The sequence below is a fragment of the Microplitis demolitor genome, chromosome 4, assembly GCF_026212275.2.
Source record: "Microplitis demolitor isolate Queensland-Clemson2020A chromosome 4, iyMicDemo2.1a, whole genome shotgun sequence".
Taxonomy (NCBI): domain Eukaryota; kingdom Metazoa; phylum Arthropoda; class Insecta; order Hymenoptera; family Braconidae; genus Microplitis; species Microplitis demolitor.
In genome coordinates this window covers 738,021-760,775 of record NC_068548.1, presented here as the reverse complement: position 1 = coordinate 760,775, position 22,755 = coordinate 738,021, and the positions used below count along the sequence as shown (strand labels likewise).

Here is a 22,755-nt window from a genome sequence, read left to right as displayed (position 1 = left end):
TATATATGTTTTAAAAATATCAAAAATAAGTATGGCATGTGGGTACTCATTTTAAAGGAAATTTTATTTTCTTACATCCTACATATATATTGTGAGCATAGTGGTAAAAACACTCATTACAAAAGTGAAGATGGCAGCACAAGCCAAAGGCAAGTGCTACCATTACTAGAAGTCACATTATATAATTACTCAATTGCTAATAATAAAATTTGATAAAAATCAATTGATTAATTTACACTACAATAGTTATACTGCCAATAATTAATAAAATATTATTATTCATAATAATAATAATAATAATAATAATAATAATAATAATAATAATAATAATAATAATAATAATAATAATAATAAAATAATAGAAAAATATTTTTCTAATTAATTGAAAATGAATATCATTATTATTAGTTTAATTATCAAGTAAACGGATGATTATAGTATATTACACACCAAGGGAGGAAAATAGGTCGTTCGAACCTACGCGCGTAATTTCCCTGAGCCGAAGGCGAGGGCAGCAAACACGCGGATCAGAACATTCTAATTTTTTTTTTATCAACTATTCCAATAATTATTTGTGTTTTTTTATTTATTTTTTGTTATTAAATTTCTGACTGTCAAATTTCTAGATTTATTTAACCAACAATAGTGAACACAGATGTTAATTAGTCTTGTGTTTTAAAATTAAAATTTTATTTTAAGACATTAAAGAGAAATCATGCAAAAAAAAAAAAATCAAAATAATTAAATTTCTCTTTCTTGTCGTAAAATAAAAAATTATTAATTTTCAAATTTTATATTTTTATTTTTTTGTTATAAAAAGATTTTATATATTTATATATTTATTATATTCAAACAATTTGTATTTGTTACTATTATATCTATTAAGTGTTCATATATTTATTTATTTCACTGGAATGTATTTATATATATGAATATTTAAGTACCTAGAGTGATAGAGATTTTAATGCCTTTTAAAATGAGTACCCACATGTCATATATATTTTTAAAACTTTATATATATATATATATATATTTTTTGAAAAATATAAAAAATAAGTATGGCTTGTAGGTACTCATTCGAAAGAGAATTTCATGCGCTTTAAAATGAGTACCCACATGCCATATATATTTTTGATATTTCATAAACAATATATATATTTATATATATATGTACTTTGAAAAATTTAAAAAATAAGTATAGCTTGTGAGTACTCATTTTAAAGAGAATTAAATTTCCTGTATATATATGTATATATATATATATATATATATATATATATATATATATATATATATATATATATATATATATATATATATATATATATATATATATATATATATATATATATATATATATATATATATATATATATATATATATATATATATATATATATATATATATATATATATATTTGTGAATAATAATTAATAACTAATTTAGTTTAAATATAATTTAATTGTAAATGATTAATTAATTAATAATTTTTTTGTTCGATTAATAAATAAATTAATAAAATAAATAAAAATTATTCACATGCTAGTTTACCATCAAAACTACTTAATGCGATAGCAAATGCCTGTAATGCACATAATGGAAAACGATAGTCCATTGTAAATACGTCTTCAGCAACTCGTCCAAATTGCATTACAACGTAATCGGCTATAAATTTTATTTATTATAAATCAAGTATCAAGAAAAATTTAAATAAAATTAAAAAAAAACTTACTGTCAGTATCATGGACCACTTGAAAATTTTTAACCGATGCCTGGGTAACTCTACCGTGAAAATTAAGTACATAAGATTGGGTATCATCATTCCATACAGGAGTTTTATTATGTAATTCTATTAGATTATCCATATTTTTCATTTTCCAACTCTCTGAAATTATTTTAATTATTTATAACAAACTTTATATATTTATATATGTAAGTTAGTAGAAAATTTGATGCTCTTTAAAATGAGTACCCACATGCCATACATATTATTGATATATCGATACTTTGATATATATTAACAAATATATACTTTGGAAAATATAAAAAATAAGTATAGCATGTGGGTACTCGTTTTAAAGGGCACAGAATTTTCTATCATTTGGCATACTCAAATTCATATATATCCATATATATTCGTATTATAATAATCAAATTACCTAAAAGTGTTTCCGAGTCATCACGTGGACAAATCGCTATTCTTTTTTGATCGGGTGTCATTCCAGGAATAATAACAGTCATTTTTCTTGGGCCTTTGAAACCTAAGACATTCGTATCATAAACAACGGCTGCCAATTCTTGCCGTGGATTTGCTCTTTCATTATGTTTTTTATCATCTTTCATCAATGAGTATCCGTTATCAAAGACCGTGAATTGGGTTCCTATTAAATTCGATCTTAATTTACCAACAAATGACTCTGCGTCCCGTGATAAATCCGTTGGATCAGTAGATATCAAGTAATTACTCGTTTTACTTTTTTTACGTTTTCGCGCTGCCAGCAAAAATACCTAAAAAAAAATAAAAAATAAAATTACTAATAAATTGAAAAAAAAAAAAAATTGAAAATTAAATTGAAAAATTCCCGCCATTAAATTTTTTTTTTAATTCGAAAATTCCCGCCATTAATTTTTTTTAATTTAATGGCGCGAATTAAAATTCAAAAATGATGAAATTTGAATTATAATATCAAGACAAAAAAATTTACCTTTTTACCGTAATCACGTTCGAGATGTAAAAAATACGTGGGATAAAATCCGCGGTCCATTCCCTTACGATCTCTTGTAATCCGACATTTGTAATGCATTTTTTTATTCGCCGGCTGTAGTACAAATTGTTCAATATTACCTTCGACATTACCCTCTAGTTCTGGGCTCTAGAAATAATTAATTTAAATAAAAAATATGAAATTGCCTAAATAATTGAATAATTTTTAATTTACATTTGAATTATTTTCGCGGTTGACAATGACCGCGTCGGGATCCGAAGGCGCGATGGGTAGAGTCGATCTTAAAGATAAAGATTCTCTTTCCCCGACAATTCTTGTGTCTAGAGGTGATGATTCTTCGTCAACGCAGTCTCCAGTTTCTAGTGTCTCATCAAAAACACTGTCGGTGTGTTGCAACTCGACGGTCGGAGTCTTCATGTCCGTTATTTTTGTATTGCTTTTTGTTGGTGACATTGTATATTGCATTGATCCATCGTAGACTATTTTAAAATGATAAATAATTTATTAACCGCGAATTTTTAAATTATTTAAAATTACTAGTATTTTTTTTTTATTTTACTTGAAATTTTATGTAATAAAAAATACATATTACTAGTATAGTAACAGATATTATATTAAAAAAAAATAATAATACTAATAGTAGTATTAATAATAGTACTAATAGTAGTTCTACTAAAAATACTAATAAAAGTACTAACAATAATACTAATAAAAATACTAATAATAGTATTAATAGTAGTGCTACTAAAATACTACTACTACTGATAATAGTACTAATAGTAGTTTGCTAAAAATACCAATAATAGTACTAATAATTATAACACTAATAGAAGTTTTACTAAAAATACTAATAATAATATTAAAAATACTGCTAATAGTAGTTATAATAATAGTATTTATAAAAATACTAATAATATTACCAATAGTAGTTTTACTAAAAATACTAATAAAAGTACTAACAATAATACTAATAATAGTATTAATAGTAGTGCTACTAGAATACTACTACTACTAATAATAGTACTAATATTAGTTTACTAAAAATACCAATAATAGTACTAATAACAATACTAATAGAAGTTTTACTGAAAATACTAATAAAAGTACTAATAATAATATTAAAAATACTACTTATAGTAGTTATAATAATAGTATTTATAAAAATACTAATAATAGTACCAATAGTAGTTTTACTTAAAATACCAATAATAGTACTAATAATAAAACTAATAATAATACTAATAATAGTATTAATAGTAGTGCTACTAGAATACTACTACTACTAATAATAGTACTAATATTAGTTTACTAAAAATACCAATAATAGTACTAATAATTATAACACTAATAGAAGTTTTACTAAAAATACGAATAATAGTACTAATAGAAGTTTTACTAAAAATACTAATAAAAGTACTAATAATAATATTAAAAATACTACTTATAGTAGTTATAATAATAGTATTTATAAAAATACTAATAATAGTACCAATAGTAGTTTTACTTAAAATACCAATAATAGTACTAATAATAATACTAATAGAAGTTTTACTAAAAATACTACTAATAGTATTTATAAAAATACTAATAATAGTACTAATAATAATACTAATACTAGTAATAGTACTAATAACAATACTAATACTACTAATAATAATATTAATTAAAAAATTAAAATTTCAAACCATTCCTAATTTTTAAAAAAATTTGACAGGTGTTACAATCAAACAATTTACTAAAAAATCAATATATCAACATTACTATCTATATTTCAAATCTACCTTAGTCATAAAAAAATCCACGACCACCACCATTGCTCAGAAATTAACTAACATTTAAATCCTACGTTCTCCTACTCTATGCTACAATTAATCTACTTTCAAATTGACATACACCAACACAATATTTCCTCTGTCAAATACCTAATGTGAACTTTTTTATAATCATATTATCAATAATATATAATATATATATATATAATCTCATAATTATTATTTACTACGATATTATTATTTTTTTTAAATAAATCTAGAGATTCGGCAGCTGACCTAATAAATGTCAGAACGCTGTCGTTTAAATAAATTGTAACAACTGTCAAATAAAAATCTATTTTCAAATTATCCAGCAATCAACCGCATGCACTTTACTACAATAATAATTACCATGAATGTCCGTCGATGGTGAAACCCATTTACCAGAATGACTTATAAAAGTAGCACCAGGTATAGCTGATGCCTGTACCATACCCGCAGCACCAGTTTGTCTTTTCTGTCTCATTTTCTGTGCTATGATTTGTCTCTGATAAACAAAATAAATATATAAATATATAAATACATGAAAAATATGGTAATTGAATCCAAGTACTCACTTGTTGCTCCAGTTTCTGCTGTCTTATATCCAAAGAAGTCATTTTATTTTATTTTATAAATTATTTTTATTTACTCAAAAATTTTTAAATTCAAATTTTAAAAACCGAAATTTTTTTTTTTTATAAAATCTTGTAATGTGTCGACGTATGAGTTAACAAATTAGTTTGTTTACCTTAAATGTGAATTCACCGTTGCCTGGGGTACCCAAGGCAACCTATTACGCACACCAGTGTAATTATTTATTTATATATATGTTCATATATATTTCCTCACTTATTATTATTATTATTATTTTTTTTTTTATTGAAGAATTTATTATTTATGTTGAGTACCAGGGGATTTTACTAATTAGTTTTTTAAATTTATTTATTATTTACACTAGCTCCGCTTACATATTTATTTATTTAAATTTATAATATATATGTATATATAAAATGATTTATTCCAGTGGTTATATAGGTGAAGATTGTCGTTTTATTTAGTTTTTTGTTTTTTATTTAGAAATTAAGGAGAGTTTTTATTTTTAATTTGAAAGTGCGGCTTTAGTCGGCCATTTTATAAAAATGGCGGGAATATTTTTTTTAAAGGAAATATTTGAAATTTAAAAGATTTAGACATTTGTAACTTGTAAATTATTATTGTTACATATATATATATATATATATATATATATATATATATATATATATATATTTAAATTTGAAATTTAAATTATGATTAAAATTTCTAATTTTCGGATTTTTTTTATACATAAATTTAAAAATAAAACAAAAACTAAAAAAATGCACATTTAAAAAAATTTGTAATTAATAAGTGCATTGTTTACAAATGTCATTTTTTCAATTATTTACTCTATATATTCATAATTATAAATTTGTCTGCTACATTTAGGTGATAAAAAATTATAATCAGAATTAATTAAAAATTGATAAACATTTTTATCAGCTAAGCTATTAGATTTTCGTAAAAATGATAAGAATTCTTTTTTATAGAGAATTAAATTCTCTATAAATTATCGTATCATTCATTTTTGTCATATTTTTCATTATTAATCCAGAAAATCAAACTTTTAAGTCTCCCTAATTTTAAGGTTAAAAATTTCATTTAAAAATTGAACTTCAGGTGTCGCACTTTGAACCCGACTCCATTTTGTTGAGAAAATTTTCCGTGTGCACCCATAGGGTCCATAGTGAAAATTTTCAATATTCCATTAATAAACACAAATTAAAAAAAAATAATAATAGGGGTAATTATATATAAAATAAATAAGACTCCATTAATGTACACATTTTATTCGACACAATAAATTTGAAATAAAAACCAATGGACTAAATTATATAATTTTTCAAAAATTCACATGATATATTTTTTTAAACACCACTCAATTTATTTATAATTAACAGTATAATAATTTCATATAGTAACTCTACTAATAAACACATTCATTAATTCCATATATTTGTTATTATATATATATATGTATATTTATTATTAACGTCGATAAACATATTTTTAATAATCATATTTATTTACTTGATTTATTTCCGACACTTCAATACTGCGATCAAGCCTCTAATTAAAATCATAATTACATAAATAAATAATTAAAAAAAATATGAATGACTTTAATAAAAAAAAAAAAAAGAAATTAATATAAATTAATTAACATTTTTAATTAAAAAATATAATAATCATATTAATTTTTTTTTTCATGGTAACTTGGCTTTAAAAAAATCAGTTTTATTACGAAGAAATTTATACTCTATTCATATATTTTTTATATTGTTTGTGAGTAATTAATAATATTACGATTAATTTGATTAATTAATTAATATGCGTGATTAGGAACAAATAATGCAGAGTCACCAGCAGCTCCAGAGACACCACCGGCATATTTTCCAAGTGAAGCTTCGCTATTTGCCTGAAAAATATATCAATTTATATATTAATTTAATAATTAATTTATTTTAATTAATTAACAGGCGAATAATTAATTAGAGACAAAAGACAAATGAGTAAAGAATGAAGTACTTACGTTAAAATAAAATGTTGTAGAAAAAATTTCAAATAAAAGGAGTAATTAAAAGAAAGTAAAAGTCTAGAGTATTGCGAGCAGTAATAGAATGTGAGTTTGTAATTAAATAGTGTGCAGTAATTATTGTAATTAATAAGTGTGAGCTTTAATGTGCAAGTCAACATTAGCGGCTTTGCTCGGAATGCTACCAGCTCGATATTTTCCTTGGCAAGCTAATGAATTTGCCTAAACATTTAAATGCTTGGTAATTAACACACACACACATGCATTACTAGGTAGATAAGTAGATAAATAGATAAAGTTGTGAAAGTAAGAGAATTTATCTGTAGAAAAAATACTTGGAATGGAGATTTTTCTTTTGAATGAAATTTGAATTTTTTAAATTTCGCGGGCTTGTGAAATATTGGAAATTTAATGAAATCTCGAGTTCGAGGAAATTTATGGAAATTCGGGAATTTTTGTAATTTCGGGGAAGTTCTGTGAAACTTTATAGAACTGAATTTTCGGAAATTCCGTAATATTTGGTGAAATTCCTCGAAATTTAAAGAGTTGTAAATTTCTGGAACATTCTATGAAATTTCAAAGATTTCAGTGAAAGTTCATAATATTCCATTCAATTCTCATATATATTTCTATGAAATTCTTAGAAATTCCATATATTCTCATATATTTTTAAGAAATTCCATAAAATTTAATGCAATTCCATGAATTTCAATATTTTTCTATAAAATCCCACCGAATTTCCTTAAAATTCCAAAATCTCGAAGAATTTCCTACGAAATTTCATAAATAATTTCTTTTGCCGTGAAATAAAATTCCATCTATTCAATAGACTGAAATTCCTAAAATTATATTCTACCTAATGGAGAAATTTGTAAAAATTTTTCCACAATTCTTTTATTTTATTTTTTTTTAACATTACCATTTAAACCCCAAGTATTTTTTCAAAGTTAAAACTACAGCCGAACCTCGTTATAAGACTACATCGCAGCCTTTTTTATAAACCGGAAATTGCAATAGTTCGAAAGAGAAACTAATAGTCTTATAACGAGATTCTACTGTAATTGACAATTTATCTAAAAAGTATCTACACAAACAAAACAAAAAACTATAAAAACAATATTTACCTTGGCACGCTTGATAAGTTCTTCTTGTCCAGCTGCAACCTGTTCCTTCTTACCAGACCAGGCTCTCAAAACCGAAGCTTGAAGAGCTCTGCCGTAACTGAATGTCAAAGCCCATGGTTTTTTACCCGGATACTTATTGATGGCGTCGAGATTAACTGAAGCCTCTTCTTCAGACTGACCACCACTCAAGAAAGTGATACCAGGCACCGCTGGTGGGACTGTGCGTTGCAAGGCAATGACTGTTGCCGATGCTATTTCCTGTGGTGTCGCCCGCTTGGGGCAGCTCTGTCCAGGAGTGACCATATTCGGTTTCAAGAGAGTTCCCTCCAAGTAAACGTGATGGTCATTGAGTGCCTTGTATACCGCAGCGAGTACTTCCTCAGTGACTTGTTGGCAACGAGCAAGATCATGATCACCGTCTGGTAAAATTTCAGGCTCAACGATTGGTACGATCCGTGCGCTCTGGCAAATGGATGCGTAGCGCGCCAAGACATTAGCGTTCTCCAAAATGGCCAACCGACTTGGACACGTGTTGCCTTTTATTTTCAACACGCAACGCCATTTAGCAAAATGACACCCGTCTTTTTTGTACTGGATGCAACGAGCCTGGAGATCATCAAGACCCTGAGTTGTGCACTCGTCATCTGTTCCAAATAATGGGACAACACCTTTGTCTACTTTGATACCGGGGATGATGTTGCGCTCTTTCATTAATTCTACGAATGGTGTTCCATCATCAGCTTTTTGATATAAAGTCTCGTGGAAAAGAATTACACCGGAGATATGCTCTTTAATGACATCCTAAAAGTAAGTAGATTAAAAGACCTTAGTAAGATTCTTAAGGAAGTTTTTGGTAAATCTGTAGCTTAAGTCTTAAGCAAGTGCATGATCAGTCATGGGAAGTCCAGGGCAAGTGCTTCTATAAGATATCTTAAGTAAATCTGTTGCAAAACTTGGCTAAGACACTTAAGTAAGACCCGTTAGCTCAGACTTGCTGCAGAATTGCTCAAGATACCAGCAGATGGCTGCCCTTACTCTGCAACACGTGAGTTCAGCATCAGAATAATAAATTCAGTGGCGCCCACTTAATGTTCGATTTAATTTTATCAACCGACAATATTAATAATTTTTAGCGCTTTAAATTTAAACGAGGACCTCTGGATTTGCTGCAGCTACTCAATTTAAGCCTCGAGGAATTATAAAAAAAATAAACTCGATATCTTAAGCAATTCTGCGGCAACTCTTGCCTAAGATCGTTATAGTAAAGTGCAGATTTCCATAAGTCTTTATGAATAATCTTAAGCAAGACTTTATTATATCTTTGGAAAGAACTTATGGAACTCATCTTGTTTAAATCTTCCGTAAAAAACTTGCTGAAGTTTCGTCAAGCAACTTGCTCAAAATACTACTAAACATAAATCTCTTAATAAATATATGAATCATAAAAAGAAGTACCTTGTTGGTTGTAAACAACAATTGGCGATAAGCCTTACGGTTCTCTTCATTATTTTCAACATTTATGTCTTGCAAACGTTTACCAATAGTTGTTGTTGATTCATCAGCTGCTAAAATACCCTTACCAGGTGCTACAATAGACTCTGCTATTTTTTTAAGCTCTGCCTTCAATTCTGGGTCTGCCTTTGCGTACTTTTCAGCCGACATTCTAAAAAAATATTGAAAATTATTAAAAATAGACGATTATTTTTAAGGTTCCCTGCCTACGTGACCAATGACACGATCAATCAACTTGACATTGACATTGTCGGTGTCAAATTTCAAATTAATTTATTACTCTTACAATAATTATTAATTATTTTAATTTATTTAAATAAAATATATATAATATATAGTTACGTTTTTGTATATTTGTAATTTATATATAAACTGTAGATAAACTAAAAAATATGTTTTTTATGATGAAATAGATGACGCAATTATAGTAAATGGGAGCGCATGCGTGAAAGAAATTTCAACTGCGCGCGCAATAAATATTTTTGTCTTCGTCTGTCATGAAGACGTCAGTCACATGTTTCGGGTGGTAAAATATATTTTTTAAATTACTATCTTTACAATAGTGATCTTTAAATATTATCTGTGTTATCTGCACTCAATTATTTATCTATTTATTACGTTATTATCTATTTTTATTTTATTTGCTATCAATGACACTTTGACCGCTAGTTAGTTTTTTAATAATATTTTGATTTGGAGCCAAATTCGATTGTTTTTATTTTGTTAATCGATTACACATTTTTTTTTAATTGTTAATTATAAAATTCATTATGCAATTAAACTTGTAATTATTTTTGAATTTTTATTTATTAAAAAAAAATATTTTTAAAAATTGCACGCATATTTTTTTTTTATTTTCTACAAGTGCATTTTTTTATTTTATTTTTTTTTCATAATTGACTTGTTAAAAAAAATTCAAAAATTCGAAGTCGTCGATTAATTTAATTTGTAACTGAAGTTAGTAGACAATAAATAAATTTTGGATTTTGCTAACGAAAAATCAAATTAAAAAAAAAAACTAAAAATATGCACATGAAGAAAATTTTAAAAACTACAAGTGCAATTTTTTAACATATTTTTTTTTTTATTATTTATTATTTTGAATGAATTCCAAAAATTATAAAACATCGGCTTACTTCAGTATCATAATTAATTTTATTAATTTTCATTAACATGAATAAATAATTGATAAAATAAAATTAAAAAAAAATGCGCATTTAGAAAATTTGAAAATTAATAAGTGCTTTTTTTGTAAATATTTTTTTTTTTTATTATTCATAATGTTAAATTTGTTTGAAGCCTGCTACATTGAAACTTATGAATTTTTTATTAAAAAACAAAAAAAAAAATTCTGTATTAGAAAAACGTCATATTGACTTTGAAATAAAACCAGGATAACCTTGACCAGGTTATCAAGGTCACATGGAAATTTAAATTCTATTTATAATAAATTTTCTTCACGATTATTTTCTCAATAGATTTTATTACTCCCAATTTAAATTCAAAAAGTAAAAAGTAGATTCAAAAAAATAATAAATTTACCAAAAAAAAAAAAAAATTGACGTCAAAAATTAAAAAATTAGATCTATTTTAAAAATTCAAAAAGTACTAGACAATTTATAAATTTTCACAAATAAATTATCTGCAATTACAAATTTGAAAATTTAAAATTTTCAAAAACTAGAATTTTAAAAATTTGATTTAAAAATAAAAATTAAATGTCTACTACTTTGAGTATCAAAAATAATAATTAATAAATTACTTACATGATTTGATTTGATTATTTAATTATATAATTAATGAATATAAAAAATATTAATTGTCAGTTGCTCGTGAACTGATCTGGTCTTCTGGATGTGGGGAACTGACGACTGACTCAATCGACAAGAAGAAATTATTAAATTTACAATTTTCTATCCCCTATCCCTTAAACTAAAACTTGCGCATGCGCGGTTAAATATTTAACAATACGGTTCTCAACTCCAAAAAAATATATACAATAATTCTTAAACATATACCAAAATTTATATATATATATATATATATATATATATATATACCATATATTTATTAAATATCAGATTCAAAATAATTTTGACAGCAGAAAAAAAAATTTGAATTATTGACTTTTGATGACGTAACAAGTAGTAAAATAACTAAAGTATTTCATCATTTGATGACGTAAAATATCCTGGAGTATGACCTGGACATGAATTATTTGCTGAGGTATTTTTATTTTAGTATTACGTGAGAATTTGAATAAATTGATGACGTCTTTTTAAGGGATCGTAATTGACCGTCACTGGTTTTAGAGGTCAATCAAGGGCATTGGATCGTATTTAGATGAGTTAAATAAACATTTATAATTATTTGAAAGGTCGAGGTCAAGGCTATCAAACTTGAACTCAAGATAATTATTTATAATAATTATATTTATTTATTATTTATTAAAAATATGAAATTTTGTTTTGTAAAAATGAACAATTACGCAGAGAAAGTTTCTGCCTACGTGACCTTTGGGGCGTAAACATTTTTTTTTTCATGGGGAATAAAATTGTTTATATATTTTAGCTGATAAGCAATTATTTTTTATAATAAATTAGTTTAATTAATTAATTAACAGTCGCTGGTAATTAATTTTTTTTTTTTTTAATTAAATTGAATTTGGAGTTATTGTGAAAAAATCAAAATTCTGACTAAACTATTAAAGATATCATAAAAATGTACTAAAACAATTTTGTAGTTGACAAAATTTTCTACAAAAAAGCTCTAATAAAATTTTTACGTAAATCTAATTATTCCGCCGTAATTTTGATTCAAAATTTCAAAATTAAATTTCGTATTTCAAAATTAATTTACCGCTCATTTATTTTCACCATAACTTTGTAAATATCAGAGATACATCAGTTGACAATCAGACCTTTTTTGTAGCAAATTAAATTTCCTATAATTTTTGTTGAAAAAGTTTTTTTCTAAAATCAATAGTTTTGCCGGAAATGAATTAATCCTGGTTACGGAGTAAAATTTTGTAAAGTTCTTGGATGTCAGCTTGTCCTTCAGAAGCTTCGGAAAATTTTTTAAAATTATCAATAAGAGCTAGAGTACTCATTGATACATTTTTCGATGGATTGCCTGCTGTTCTAAGACAATGAAATGATAACTTCCATGATTTAGGGTTCGAGTCTCGAGCCAAAGCATTCAAATTTATGATAAATTTTTCCTCAGGGCCATTGTTGGCGTGAGTTAAAATAATTGCTGGTACAGAGGCCGGAAGTACTTTGCTTAATAGACTCGAAGTGTAGTCAGCTAACGTCTGAAATAATTTAAAATTTTTTTATTGACCATTTTGGATTGGAAAAGTTGAGAATAGGGATTGTAAATAAAAAAAGCGTACGCATGGTTGGTAATACGCAGGATTATTGATCCCAGGTTCGATGATAGCCAGCATGAGGATTAAATTTTCTAGGGAGACGTGGTACTGGTTCAAGGACGAAAATAGGGTCGATAAAATTTTATGGTGAGCGTCAAGGGCACGGAAAATTGAGTAGCTGGCCTTCGGGAGATTTTTTATCTGGACATGAATTATGGGAACCATCCCAGTGCTTTGACTGACGCTTGCGTATCTATAAAAGTGTAATTTTATATTGTCTTAATATTTAAATAATTAGAGACGGAGGATAAATTTGAATTTTTAGTTTTTTTTTAAATTTCCCGCGAAAATTTAAAATTTTAAATAAAAGGTAAGTTTAAAAAATTACCGAGCTGATACCTGGGCATTGTCCATTACAGCCAACGAACTAGGCCACTGATCAGAAATTTTAAATTCGATTTTCCATGTCGTGAAATGAAAATTTTTTTTTTTTAAAATCAAACACTTGTCATGAAGATCATCAAGACCTTGGGTCACTTTTTCATCATAAGTTCCAAAGAGTGGAACTCTTCCCTGATCAATTCTCACTCCGGTGACAATATTTTTGAGCATCATAACTTTCGGAAGCTTCCATGAGCCGGAAGATATCATAGAAAATGTTGCGCCCGAGTCGACAATGACCCCAGTGACGTATTCCGACAGCTAAATTTTTAATCAAAATTTATTTTGGTTTCCATAATTAAAATTAAAGTATAAGTTAATTAATTATTACCTCATCCGAGGATAAAACGTCAGAAAATCCATTCAAAAATTTCAAACTTGAAGGCGCGGGAAATTTATCTCTGGGTTCTGATAAATCCAAAAAACCTTTTTTGGGTTTTATTAGTAATTTCATTACTCTTCTCAACTCAGACATCAACTCATGGTCAAATTTTTTGTAATTTTTTATTTCAAACGAAGTCTGAAAAAATTTTATGTAAAATTTATTTTTCAAAAACAAAAAAAAATATTACCTCGTATTTATCACATGGACAATTTGTATTCAAATCCTTCATATTTGTATATATAATAAATGTACTTCATTAATTTTATGGTTAAAAAAACAAAAATCAAATTGTTTGTAAAAACACAAAATGGCGCGCGTTTTTTCATGCGCTTGGGAAAATATTCGATATTTTTTTTTTAACTACGATAACTTTGAAAATATTGACTTTATTCAAAAAATGATAAGGACCTTTTTTGTAGAAAATTTAATTTCCTACAAAAATGTATTCATTCATTTTTTTCGTATCTTCAATATTTCACCCGCAATTTTAATTTAAAACAAAAAAAATGCAATAAAATAATTAATTAATTAAATTTAATTAAAATGTCAATTAAAAAAATTAATTAACATAAAAATTGATAATTATCTTGTTTATAATAAATATATGTACATAAATCAACCCCATAAAACCTCAAAACATTAGCGCGCGCAATTTTTCAAATTCAAATCCTTCCGGCAGATGGCGCCAAATTAAAAAAATGGCGCGCGCATCTGCGCTGTGACAAGAGCCAGCATGGCAGTCAAAAGTCGAGTCGGTCTCTCCTTCTTCACATGATTTGACATCTCACTAATAAATAAACTACATACGCATTAAATATATACATATATACAAATATATAAATTAATACCAAAGTAAATAACGAGATAGATTTTAAAATAAACAAATTTATAAAAATTTAATTATCTAGATCTTTTCTCCATGGACTTGATTATCACCAGCAATTGATAACCGTCAACTTTTATTATTATTATTTTATTTTTTTAATTAAAAACTACGTATACTTTTATGATATCGCAACATCATGGGTGAGTTTTCAATTATTTTATCAGGAATTCATTTTAATTCAATTTATGTTCATACCAATAATAATAATCATGATAATAAAATTTTTTTTTGGTTATAAATATGACAAGTACATCAATATATATGTATATGTATTTAATTGTAACTAATTACAGGTGGATTACTCAGTTATTTTCGTAATTTACTTGGAAGTCGGGAAATGAGAATTCTTATACTGGGTCTTGATGGTGCTGGTAAAACTACAATACTCTATAGGTAATTTATTTAATTAGCTGATTAATTAATTAATAGAAGACTTATTTTTTTGGGGTCAATTGAATGTATGAATATTAAAGAGTTTAATGAATATATTTTAGACTTCAAGTTGGTGAAGTTGTTACGACAATACCAACAATTGGGTTCAATGTCGAACAAGTTACGTATAAAAATCTTAAATTTCAAGTCTGGGATCTTGGTGGACAAACAAGTATACGGTAATTGATTTTTTTTTTATTAGTTAATTTTTTCTTATGGAAAGTGACAGCTAAATTTTGTCAGGCGGTAAATTTCCTTTTCAACGAGTACCCACAACCTTCTACTCAAACAAAATAAAAAAACAGTAAAATTTTCAAAATTCTAATTTTTGAATTTTTTATAACTGATAGTTTTTTCTTAATAAACTCAAAATTTCCTCTCGAATAAGTACCCACAACCCCTATCTCAAAAAAACCATTCAAATTTTCAAAATTTCCTATTTTGAAAAATACAAAATTTTAATCTAACTCAGACTTTTTCTTCTTAAACACAAAATTTCCTTTTCAACGAGTACCCACAACCCCTTACTCCAACAAAAATAAAAAACAGTCAAATTTTCAAAATTTTAATATTTGAATTTTTTTTTAATGATAGTTTTTTCTTAACAAACTCAAAATTTCCTCTCGAATAAGTACCCACAACCCCTATCTCAAAAAAACCATTCAAATTTTCAAAATTTCCTATTTTGAAAAATACAAAATTTTAATCTAACTCAGACTTTTTCTTCTTAAACACAAAATTTCCTTTTCAACGAGTACCCACAACCCCTTACTCCAACAAAAATAAAAAACAGTCAAATTTTCAAAATTTTAATATTTGAATTTTTTTTTAATGATAGTTTTTTCTTAACAAACTTAAAATTTCCTCTCAAATGAATACCCACAACCCCTTACTCAAAAAAACCATTAAAATTTTTAAAATTTCCTCTTTTGAAAAATAAAAAATTTTGTTCTAACTCAGACTTTTTCTTCTTAAACACAAAATTTCCTTTTCAACGAGTACCCACAACCCCTTACTCCAACAAAAATAAAAAACAGTCAAATTTTCAAAATTTTAATTTTTGAATTTTTTTTGAATGATAGTTTTTTCTTAACAAACTTAAAATTTCCTCTCAAATGAGTACCCACAACCCCTTACTCAAAAAAACCATTCAAATTTTTAAAATTTCCTCTTTTGAAAAATAAAAAATTTTGTTCTAACTCAGACTTTTTCTTCTTAAACACAAAATTTCCTTTTCAACGAGTACCCACAACCCTACCCTCAAAACAAAACAAACTTTTCTCGCCTCCAATAAAAAACCCGCCAAAAATAATGAAATTTAAAAATTCTAGGCCTTACTGGAGATGCTATTACTCAAATACAGACGCAGTAATATATGTGGTAGACTCAGCAGACAGAGATAGAATAGGTATTTCCAAAGACGAACTTCTGTACATGCTCCGGGTAAGAAATTTTCCACAATAAAATCATAAATAAAAAAAAAAAAAATAATAAATAATTATTAATAAAATAATTAAATGTTAGGAAGATGAATTGCAAGGAGCAATTCTAGTAGTATTAGCAAACAAACAGGACATGCCAGGATGTTTGAGTGTCGCCGAAGTCCACCAGGCTCTAGGATTAGATGCATTAAAAAATCGTACATTTCAAATATTCAAAACTTCCGCCAAAAAAGGGGAAGGTCTTGACCAAGCGATGGAATGGCTCGCTAATGCCCTGCAGAGTCGGAAATAATTATTATCATAATTATTTTATTATTTTTTTTTAAATTTAATATTTATTATTAATTAATAATAATAATTATTATTATTATTATTTATTACACTAATATATTTAATTAATTAATCATCAATTAATTACGATGATAAATTAATTTATTATGAAAGAATGAATGTCACCTGGGTGTTTTAATTACAAAATTTTTTTCTGCTTGGAATATTAAAAGTGAGTGCGTGTGTGTAGATATAATTAGTTAATTAATTGATTAATTATAAATAATAAAAGAAAAATTTTCACTGACAAATTTTTTTAAAAAATGTAATTTTTTTTTTTATTATCGGTAATTAAATACAATGAAATTTTTTAATGAGCACTTGGAGTGGACCAATTAGTTTTTTGTAATTTAAATAATAATAATTAAATAAGTGATTAATAGTAACGACAGAATTTTTTTGGTTATGATGGAAAGTCTACCAATCAGGAGCCCCGAATCTTTCGATACGTTTTATCTGAGTATCCAAATCCATCTGGACTTTTGTTCTCATGTAGAAAATTGGACAATCGCGACTGAAAAATAAAAAAAAAATGTTTTAATTAAGTTTAATTTCGAGTTAAAAATTTTTGAGAAATAAATGAGTGGGATTTTTGAAAAGCTGATGAAATTCTACGTAAAATGAGTACCAACATCGATACTTTATGATAAATCATTTGTTGATTAATTTAATGATTAATTAATGATTAATGAACTGATTATTTTAACAGTGATTGAAATATGGGCATGTGGGTACTTAAACTAGAGGAAATTTTCTTAGTAATCAAACTGCAGTATTCAAAGTTAAAAAAAATTTTTTTTTTTTTCAAAATTCCCAAAGAATTTTTTTTTTTGAAATTTTGAATACCGCAGTTGAATTACCAAGAAAATTTCCGCTAGTTTGAGTACCCACATGCCCATGCTTCAATACTTACAAAAAAAATCCCCATTAAATTAATTAATTAATCATCGGATTAATTATTAATCACTTACTCTGAAAGTATCGTTGTGGGTACTCATTTAACTCGGGATTCCCCCGACATTCTCAATATCCCATCAATTATTCCCTCAAAAATTTTCCCTCCCAAAAAAAGCAAAAAATCATCTCCGCCATTTTCCCAAATTACCTCGTACACAAAACTTCTTGATGCAAACTACCCTGGCACCTCTGGCACTCAGTCCAAAGCCTGCAGAACTTTTCCTCCAACTTCCTCCCAGCCAGCAATTCCGTCTGATACAACTCCGCTTCTTTAGCTTCGCAATATTTACAAACCGCCATTTTCTCCCTATCAGCCGTCAGCACACTCTTGCACCCAATGCAGGACTCCTTCTTCTTCGTGAATGCCGCCAGAGCCCCAACCTTCGAGGTAACAATGGACCTAGTTCTCGTATGCTCGCCTTTTAGCAGCAAAGACTCCGCCTTGTCGCCCAAAATGGGTTCAAAAATCCTCACAAGTGGCTTTGACAGCTGGTTGTCCAAATAATAATTGACATCCAGTGGAATATTGTTCTGCAGAACGTAAATAGGATCCTCAGCCCTCAGATAAGCTGGAGTTCCTTTAGCTGCGGAGGTGAAAACATACGGAACCCGATCGCCCAATTTGGGCGCCGTGCCCGCGTCTCTTTTTTTCATACGTGCTGCAAGTTCCACGTGCGCTTGCCTCGCAGTGTAATCCGTTTTTGTCAACTCTTTGGTGACCACCAACTGAGAGATGTCTATTTTGTTGCACAGCAAATCGCTGATAACTCTCTTCGCGTAATCTAAAGCCTCTTCGGGGTTACGTTCGATCAGCAAAATTTTCAGACAAGTGTTCATCATATTCGCAACCAGAGGACAATTGTCTCGTCGGACTGTCTCCAATCCCTTGCAGTCCATCTTGTCATACTTTTCCGGCTTAGTCCAGTACAACCCGGCGTATCTCTTCTTATTAATCAGCAAATACGGGTAGTAGACTTTCTCAAATTCCAACTTTATCGGCTTTATAAATTTGCTGGTCACGTAATCCGCGGCTTCTTTGCCCAGTTCCATGGCCTCTTCTATTTTCTTAGTTCCAAATTTTACCATAACCGAATCGGTGTCACCGTAAATAACCTTCGCGTCATGGTCGTAGCCGTTGGCAACCTTGTAGTGGTCCTCGACCTGCTGCTTGGTGAAGTCAATCATCTGCCTTCCGAAAGCGGTGACACTGGCGGATATTTCTAGACATGGCAACTTTCCAACCTGGGCGCCAGTGAACCCATAGACAGAATTCGCTGATACTTTCAACGCGTACTGCCTGCCATCTAGGACCTTCTGCTTCAACGGGTCTGTTTCGTTTTTCAATTCGGCTTTGGCTTTCTTACGGGCGTTCAACAAATGCTCCAAAATCTCGGGCAAAATTCCCTTCCGGATGTTGCTCTTCACGAACATGGAGTTCGACGGAGTCCGGGTGACGTCATCGTCGTTGATGTTCAATTTGTTTTTACCGGCTACCGATAACAAGGTCGTGTAACACAAATTGTGGGCCATTATAATACTAGGGTACAGGGAACTGAAGTCGAGGGTCGCTATGGGGTCGCTGTAGTAACCCCGTTTTGGTTCCAAGACAGTGGCGCCATCGAACTGCTCGTCGCTGATTCCCCCGGTGTTAACTGGCATCAAGTAATTGTGCTCCCGAGTTTTGCGCAGCAACTGGGAGACGACTTTTATCTGCTGACCCCGGGTCAGTAGACTGGTCAGCGTGACCCCGGTGACCCTGGCCATCTCCATGTAAATGATAATGCACATCAATTTGTCCAGGAGTCGAAGAGGGAGGTACGCGTCTTTCAGACAGTAGACCGCCAACCTGCGTCTCGTTTGAGCGTCGCCATTTTGCAAGTCCGTTATGATGCTGTGGTGGACGTCTTCCTTCTGCTCTTGCAGGAAGTGGTAACTCACTGCGTTCAAGGTATAGGATCTTAACTTGTAATCGCGCACTAGGACCAAGAGCAAATCAAAGGGAACCCGGCCTTCGAAGTTGACGTACTTGTTCTCACGTCGGCCCATTTGCTTGCTTTGGAGAACCTGGTCTTTGATGACGGACTTGATGTCCTTGATTCTGCCCAGGAAGCAGAAGTTTTTGACCTTCAGGTGATTCGCTCGGTTTATCAAATAGGGAAAGTCGAAATTGTTGATGTTGTAGCCGGTGAAAATGTCAGGGTCTGCTGCGCGAACGAATTCGGCCCATTTTTGGAGCATGAGGTTCTCGGTCGTGAAACTGAGGACCTGGCAACCGACGATTGGGGCGCAGGTGTCTAGAGTAAAGATGTTGCGGAGAAAGGGTTCAGGGTCACCCTGACGGATTATCATGTTGGCGATCTGGATAACCGGGTCGTGGTTTGGTTCTGGGAAAATTCCCTTACGACCTGCGCATTCTATGTCGAAGCTCATGATCCTGAAGGGAGCGACTTTGGACCATTCGCCTTCGGGTGCGTGGGCTATGAACTGGTCGTAGGCGACGTCGACTTCTATTTGGCAACGGGTGCGCAGAGGATGATTGTGTCCGTGTTTGGCTCGCTGGTGCCATTTACCAGGTGGCAGTTCGATCCACGAGCAGCCGACGACGCCGGTGTCTACCATGAAGCGAACGTCGAAGTCGATGTTGCTTTCAAATGCGCGGTACTCGTGGGTGAACGTCGGGTAGACGATTTCCCGTTCCAGGACGCGCTTGCAGGCCGCGACCAGACGTGGAAGTGCGACGGTTATTTTTAAAAAGGGCGAGAGGTTGGGCCCGGAGTAGCCGTAGACGTTTTGCTTCTGGACGAGGGAAACTGCCAGCACGGTCTCTGATATGTTCTCGGGGTTAGAACGCATGTCTTTGCGCAGAGCCGCGTCCAGGGCGTCGCGAAATGGACGACAGTTTTGGTTGGTGAAGTTCGCGGGCGCGGTTACGAAGAGGTACGGACAGAAACCGTGGACGTGGCAGCACACGGAGTTTCCTGACATGGTCACACCGAACATGCGGATTATGGGGATGGAACCGGCTGAGCTACCGGGCATCCCTGGAAGTGGCTTGCCGATGTAGTGGTCGACTTCTATTTGCTGGAAGGTCAGCGAGTCTGTGCTGGGGTTCAGCTCGGGAGCTGCTGGGCGAGTCCATTTTGACGACGGGTTCTCTTCTTCTGGACACTGGAATCAGGGTTTTGATTATTTTTTAGTTTTTTGAGGTTACGTTTTTTTTTTTCTGATGATTTTGAGGTACAAAAAAAATTAATGAGCGGTTATGACAGCTGACTTGTTTTTAATGACTTGGAGATGGAAAAAAAATTTTCGATGACCTGGGCGAAAAAAAATTACTTTTGATGATTTTAAGCAACAAAAAATTATTTGGTGATTTTGGGCAACAAAAAATAGTATTAAGCAGCATTAAAACACTAGATAAATTTTTAATGATTTTGACATTTGAAAAAAATGATTTTTGATGATTTAGGGCTAAAAATAGAAATTTTAATGACTGAGCTCTAAAAACAAATATTAAGCAGCATGGAGGCACTAAATTGCCTTCTAATGATTTTGACATTTAAAAAAAATGACTTTTGATGATTTGAGGCTAAAAATAGAAATTTTAATGACTGAGCTGCAAAAAAAAATATTAAGCAGCATTAGAAGACTAGATTAATTTTTAATGATTTTGACATTTGAAAAAAATGATTTTTGATAATTTAGGGCTAAAAATAAAAATTTTAGTGACTGAGCTGCAAAAGAAAAAATATTAAGCAGCATGGAGGCAATAAATTGCCTTCTAATGATTTTGACATTAAAAAAAAAATGACTTTTGATGATTTGGGGCTAAAAATAGAAATTTTAATGACTGAGCTGCAAAAAAAAATATTAAGCAGCATGGAGGCACTAAATTGACTGCTAATGATTTTGACATTTAAAAAAAATGACTTTTGATGATTTTGGGCTACAAAAAATAATTTTAATGACTTTGGGCTTACAACAAAATTTTAAGCAGCATTGAGACACTAGACTAATGACTGAAATTAAAAAAAAAATGACTTTTGATGATTTTGACCAAAAAACGAAACTTTGACAATGATCATGAACTACAAAAATAAACAAAAAAAAACTAAATCGAGCTGAGCATCAATAAATTACTCGACTCACAGTTTTTATTTCATTTTCACCAGAAGTACTGGGGCCAAACTATAAGATCAATTATTAATTAATTAATCAATTAATCAGTTAATTAAAAAAACAAATGAAAATAATTTTACCTCTTCATCAAAAAACTGACTGACATCACCAAAGTCTTCCTCCATGTCATTCATTGTCGCTAATTCAGCGACAAAAGAACTCGGCAGCTCATCATCATCATCATCGTCGTCATTTCTGATAAATAATTAATAAATAATAATTATAATTATTCATATATTTATAGTAAATTATTTAAAACAAAAAGAGGTTAAGAATAAAATAAATGAAATTTTAAATACTCACTTAAATTTTCCCTTTTTCGCGGGAGTTTTTGAAAATGACGCGTTTCGTTTGTTCATTGTAAATTTAATTAATTAAATAAAATAAAAAATTAAAAGTAATTAGTAATTAAAATTATTATTTTGTGACGCACAACAAACGCTAGTAAACTACAGTTGTGTTTATGGCGCGAAAATAAAAATTAGGTTATAAAATATAAATATAAGTTGAGAAAAACGTGCGCATGCGTAAATTTTAATTTAGTGCGCGTGCGTAACTTTGGC

At 29.4% G+C, this 22,755-nt stretch overlaps 4 protein-coding genes across 6 annotated transcripts; 1 reads left to right on the top strand and 3 right to left on the bottom strand.

The window, feature by feature from the left end:
- Nucleotides 1-1,459: 1,459 nt before the first annotated feature.
- Nucleotides 1,460-5,554, bottom strand: LOC103574642 (protein king tubby). Its single transcript, XM_008554141.2, has 7 exons — nucleotides 5,096-5,554; nucleotides 4,890-5,025; nucleotides 2,941-3,206; nucleotides 2,707-2,874; nucleotides 2,161-2,509; nucleotides 1,734-1,886; nucleotides 1,460-1,666 (listed from the first exon to the last, which is right to left on the bottom strand). Exons 1-7 carry the CDS (start codon nucleotides 5,135-5,137, stop codon nucleotides 1,533-1,535), a joined length of 1,248 nt encoding a protein of 415 aa, XP_008552363.1. The 5' UTR covers nucleotides 5,138-5,554; the 3' UTR covers nucleotides 1,460-1,532.
- Nucleotides 5,555-6,815: 1,261 nt separating this feature from the next.
- LOC103574643 (fructose-bisphosphate aldolase) lies at nucleotides 6,816-11,655 on the bottom strand. 3 transcript variants are annotated; one of them, XR_001345050.2, is made up of 5 exons: nucleotides 11,537-11,655; nucleotides 9,714-9,921; nucleotides 8,259-9,059; nucleotides 7,132-7,356; nucleotides 6,927-7,017 (listed from the first exon to the last, which is right to left on the bottom strand). XR_001345050.2 is itself a non-coding variant. In XM_014439541.2 (4 exons), the coding sequence occupies exons 2-4, from the start codon at nucleotides 9,918-9,920 to the stop codon at nucleotides 6,925-6,927; spliced, it is 1,101 nt and encodes a 366-aa protein (XP_014295027.1). In that variant the 5' UTR covers nucleotide 9,921; nucleotides 11,537-11,654; the 3' UTR covers nucleotides 6,816-6,924. The 3 variants fall into 3 exon arrangements, 1 of the variants encoding a protein (XP_014295027.1); XR_549255.2 differs by lacking the exon at nucleotides 11,537-11,655 and adding an exon at nucleotides 10,113-10,224; XM_014439541.2 differs by lacking the exon at nucleotides 7,132-7,356 and having other exon boundaries at nucleotides 6,816-7,017; nucleotides 11,537-11,654.
- A 3,041-nt stretch (nucleotides 11,656-14,696) lies between these two features.
- Nucleotides 14,697-17,114, top strand: LOC103574645 (ADP-ribosylation factor-like protein 1). Its single transcript, XM_014439542.2, has 5 exons — nucleotides 14,697-14,992; nucleotides 15,146-15,245; nucleotides 15,347-15,463; nucleotides 16,616-16,727; nucleotides 16,809-17,114. Exons 1-5 carry the CDS (start codon nucleotides 14,989-14,991, stop codon nucleotides 17,016-17,018), a joined length of 543 nt encoding a protein of 180 aa, XP_014295028.1. The 5' UTR covers nucleotides 14,697-14,988; the 3' UTR covers nucleotides 17,019-17,114.
- A 235-nt stretch (nucleotides 17,115-17,349) lies between these two features.
- Nucleotides 17,350-22,665, bottom strand: LOC103574646 (DNA polymerase delta catalytic subunit). The gene is made up of 4 exons (XM_008554144.3): nucleotides 22,496-22,665; nucleotides 22,273-22,387; nucleotides 18,162-21,181; nucleotides 17,350-17,570 (listed from the first exon to the last, which is right to left on the bottom strand). Exons 1-4 carry the CDS (start codon nucleotides 22,549-22,551, stop codon nucleotides 17,474-17,476), a joined length of 3,288 nt encoding a protein of 1,095 aa, XP_008552366.1. The 5' UTR covers nucleotides 22,552-22,665; the 3' UTR covers nucleotides 17,350-17,473.
- Nucleotides 22,666-22,755: the final 90 nt, after the last annotated feature.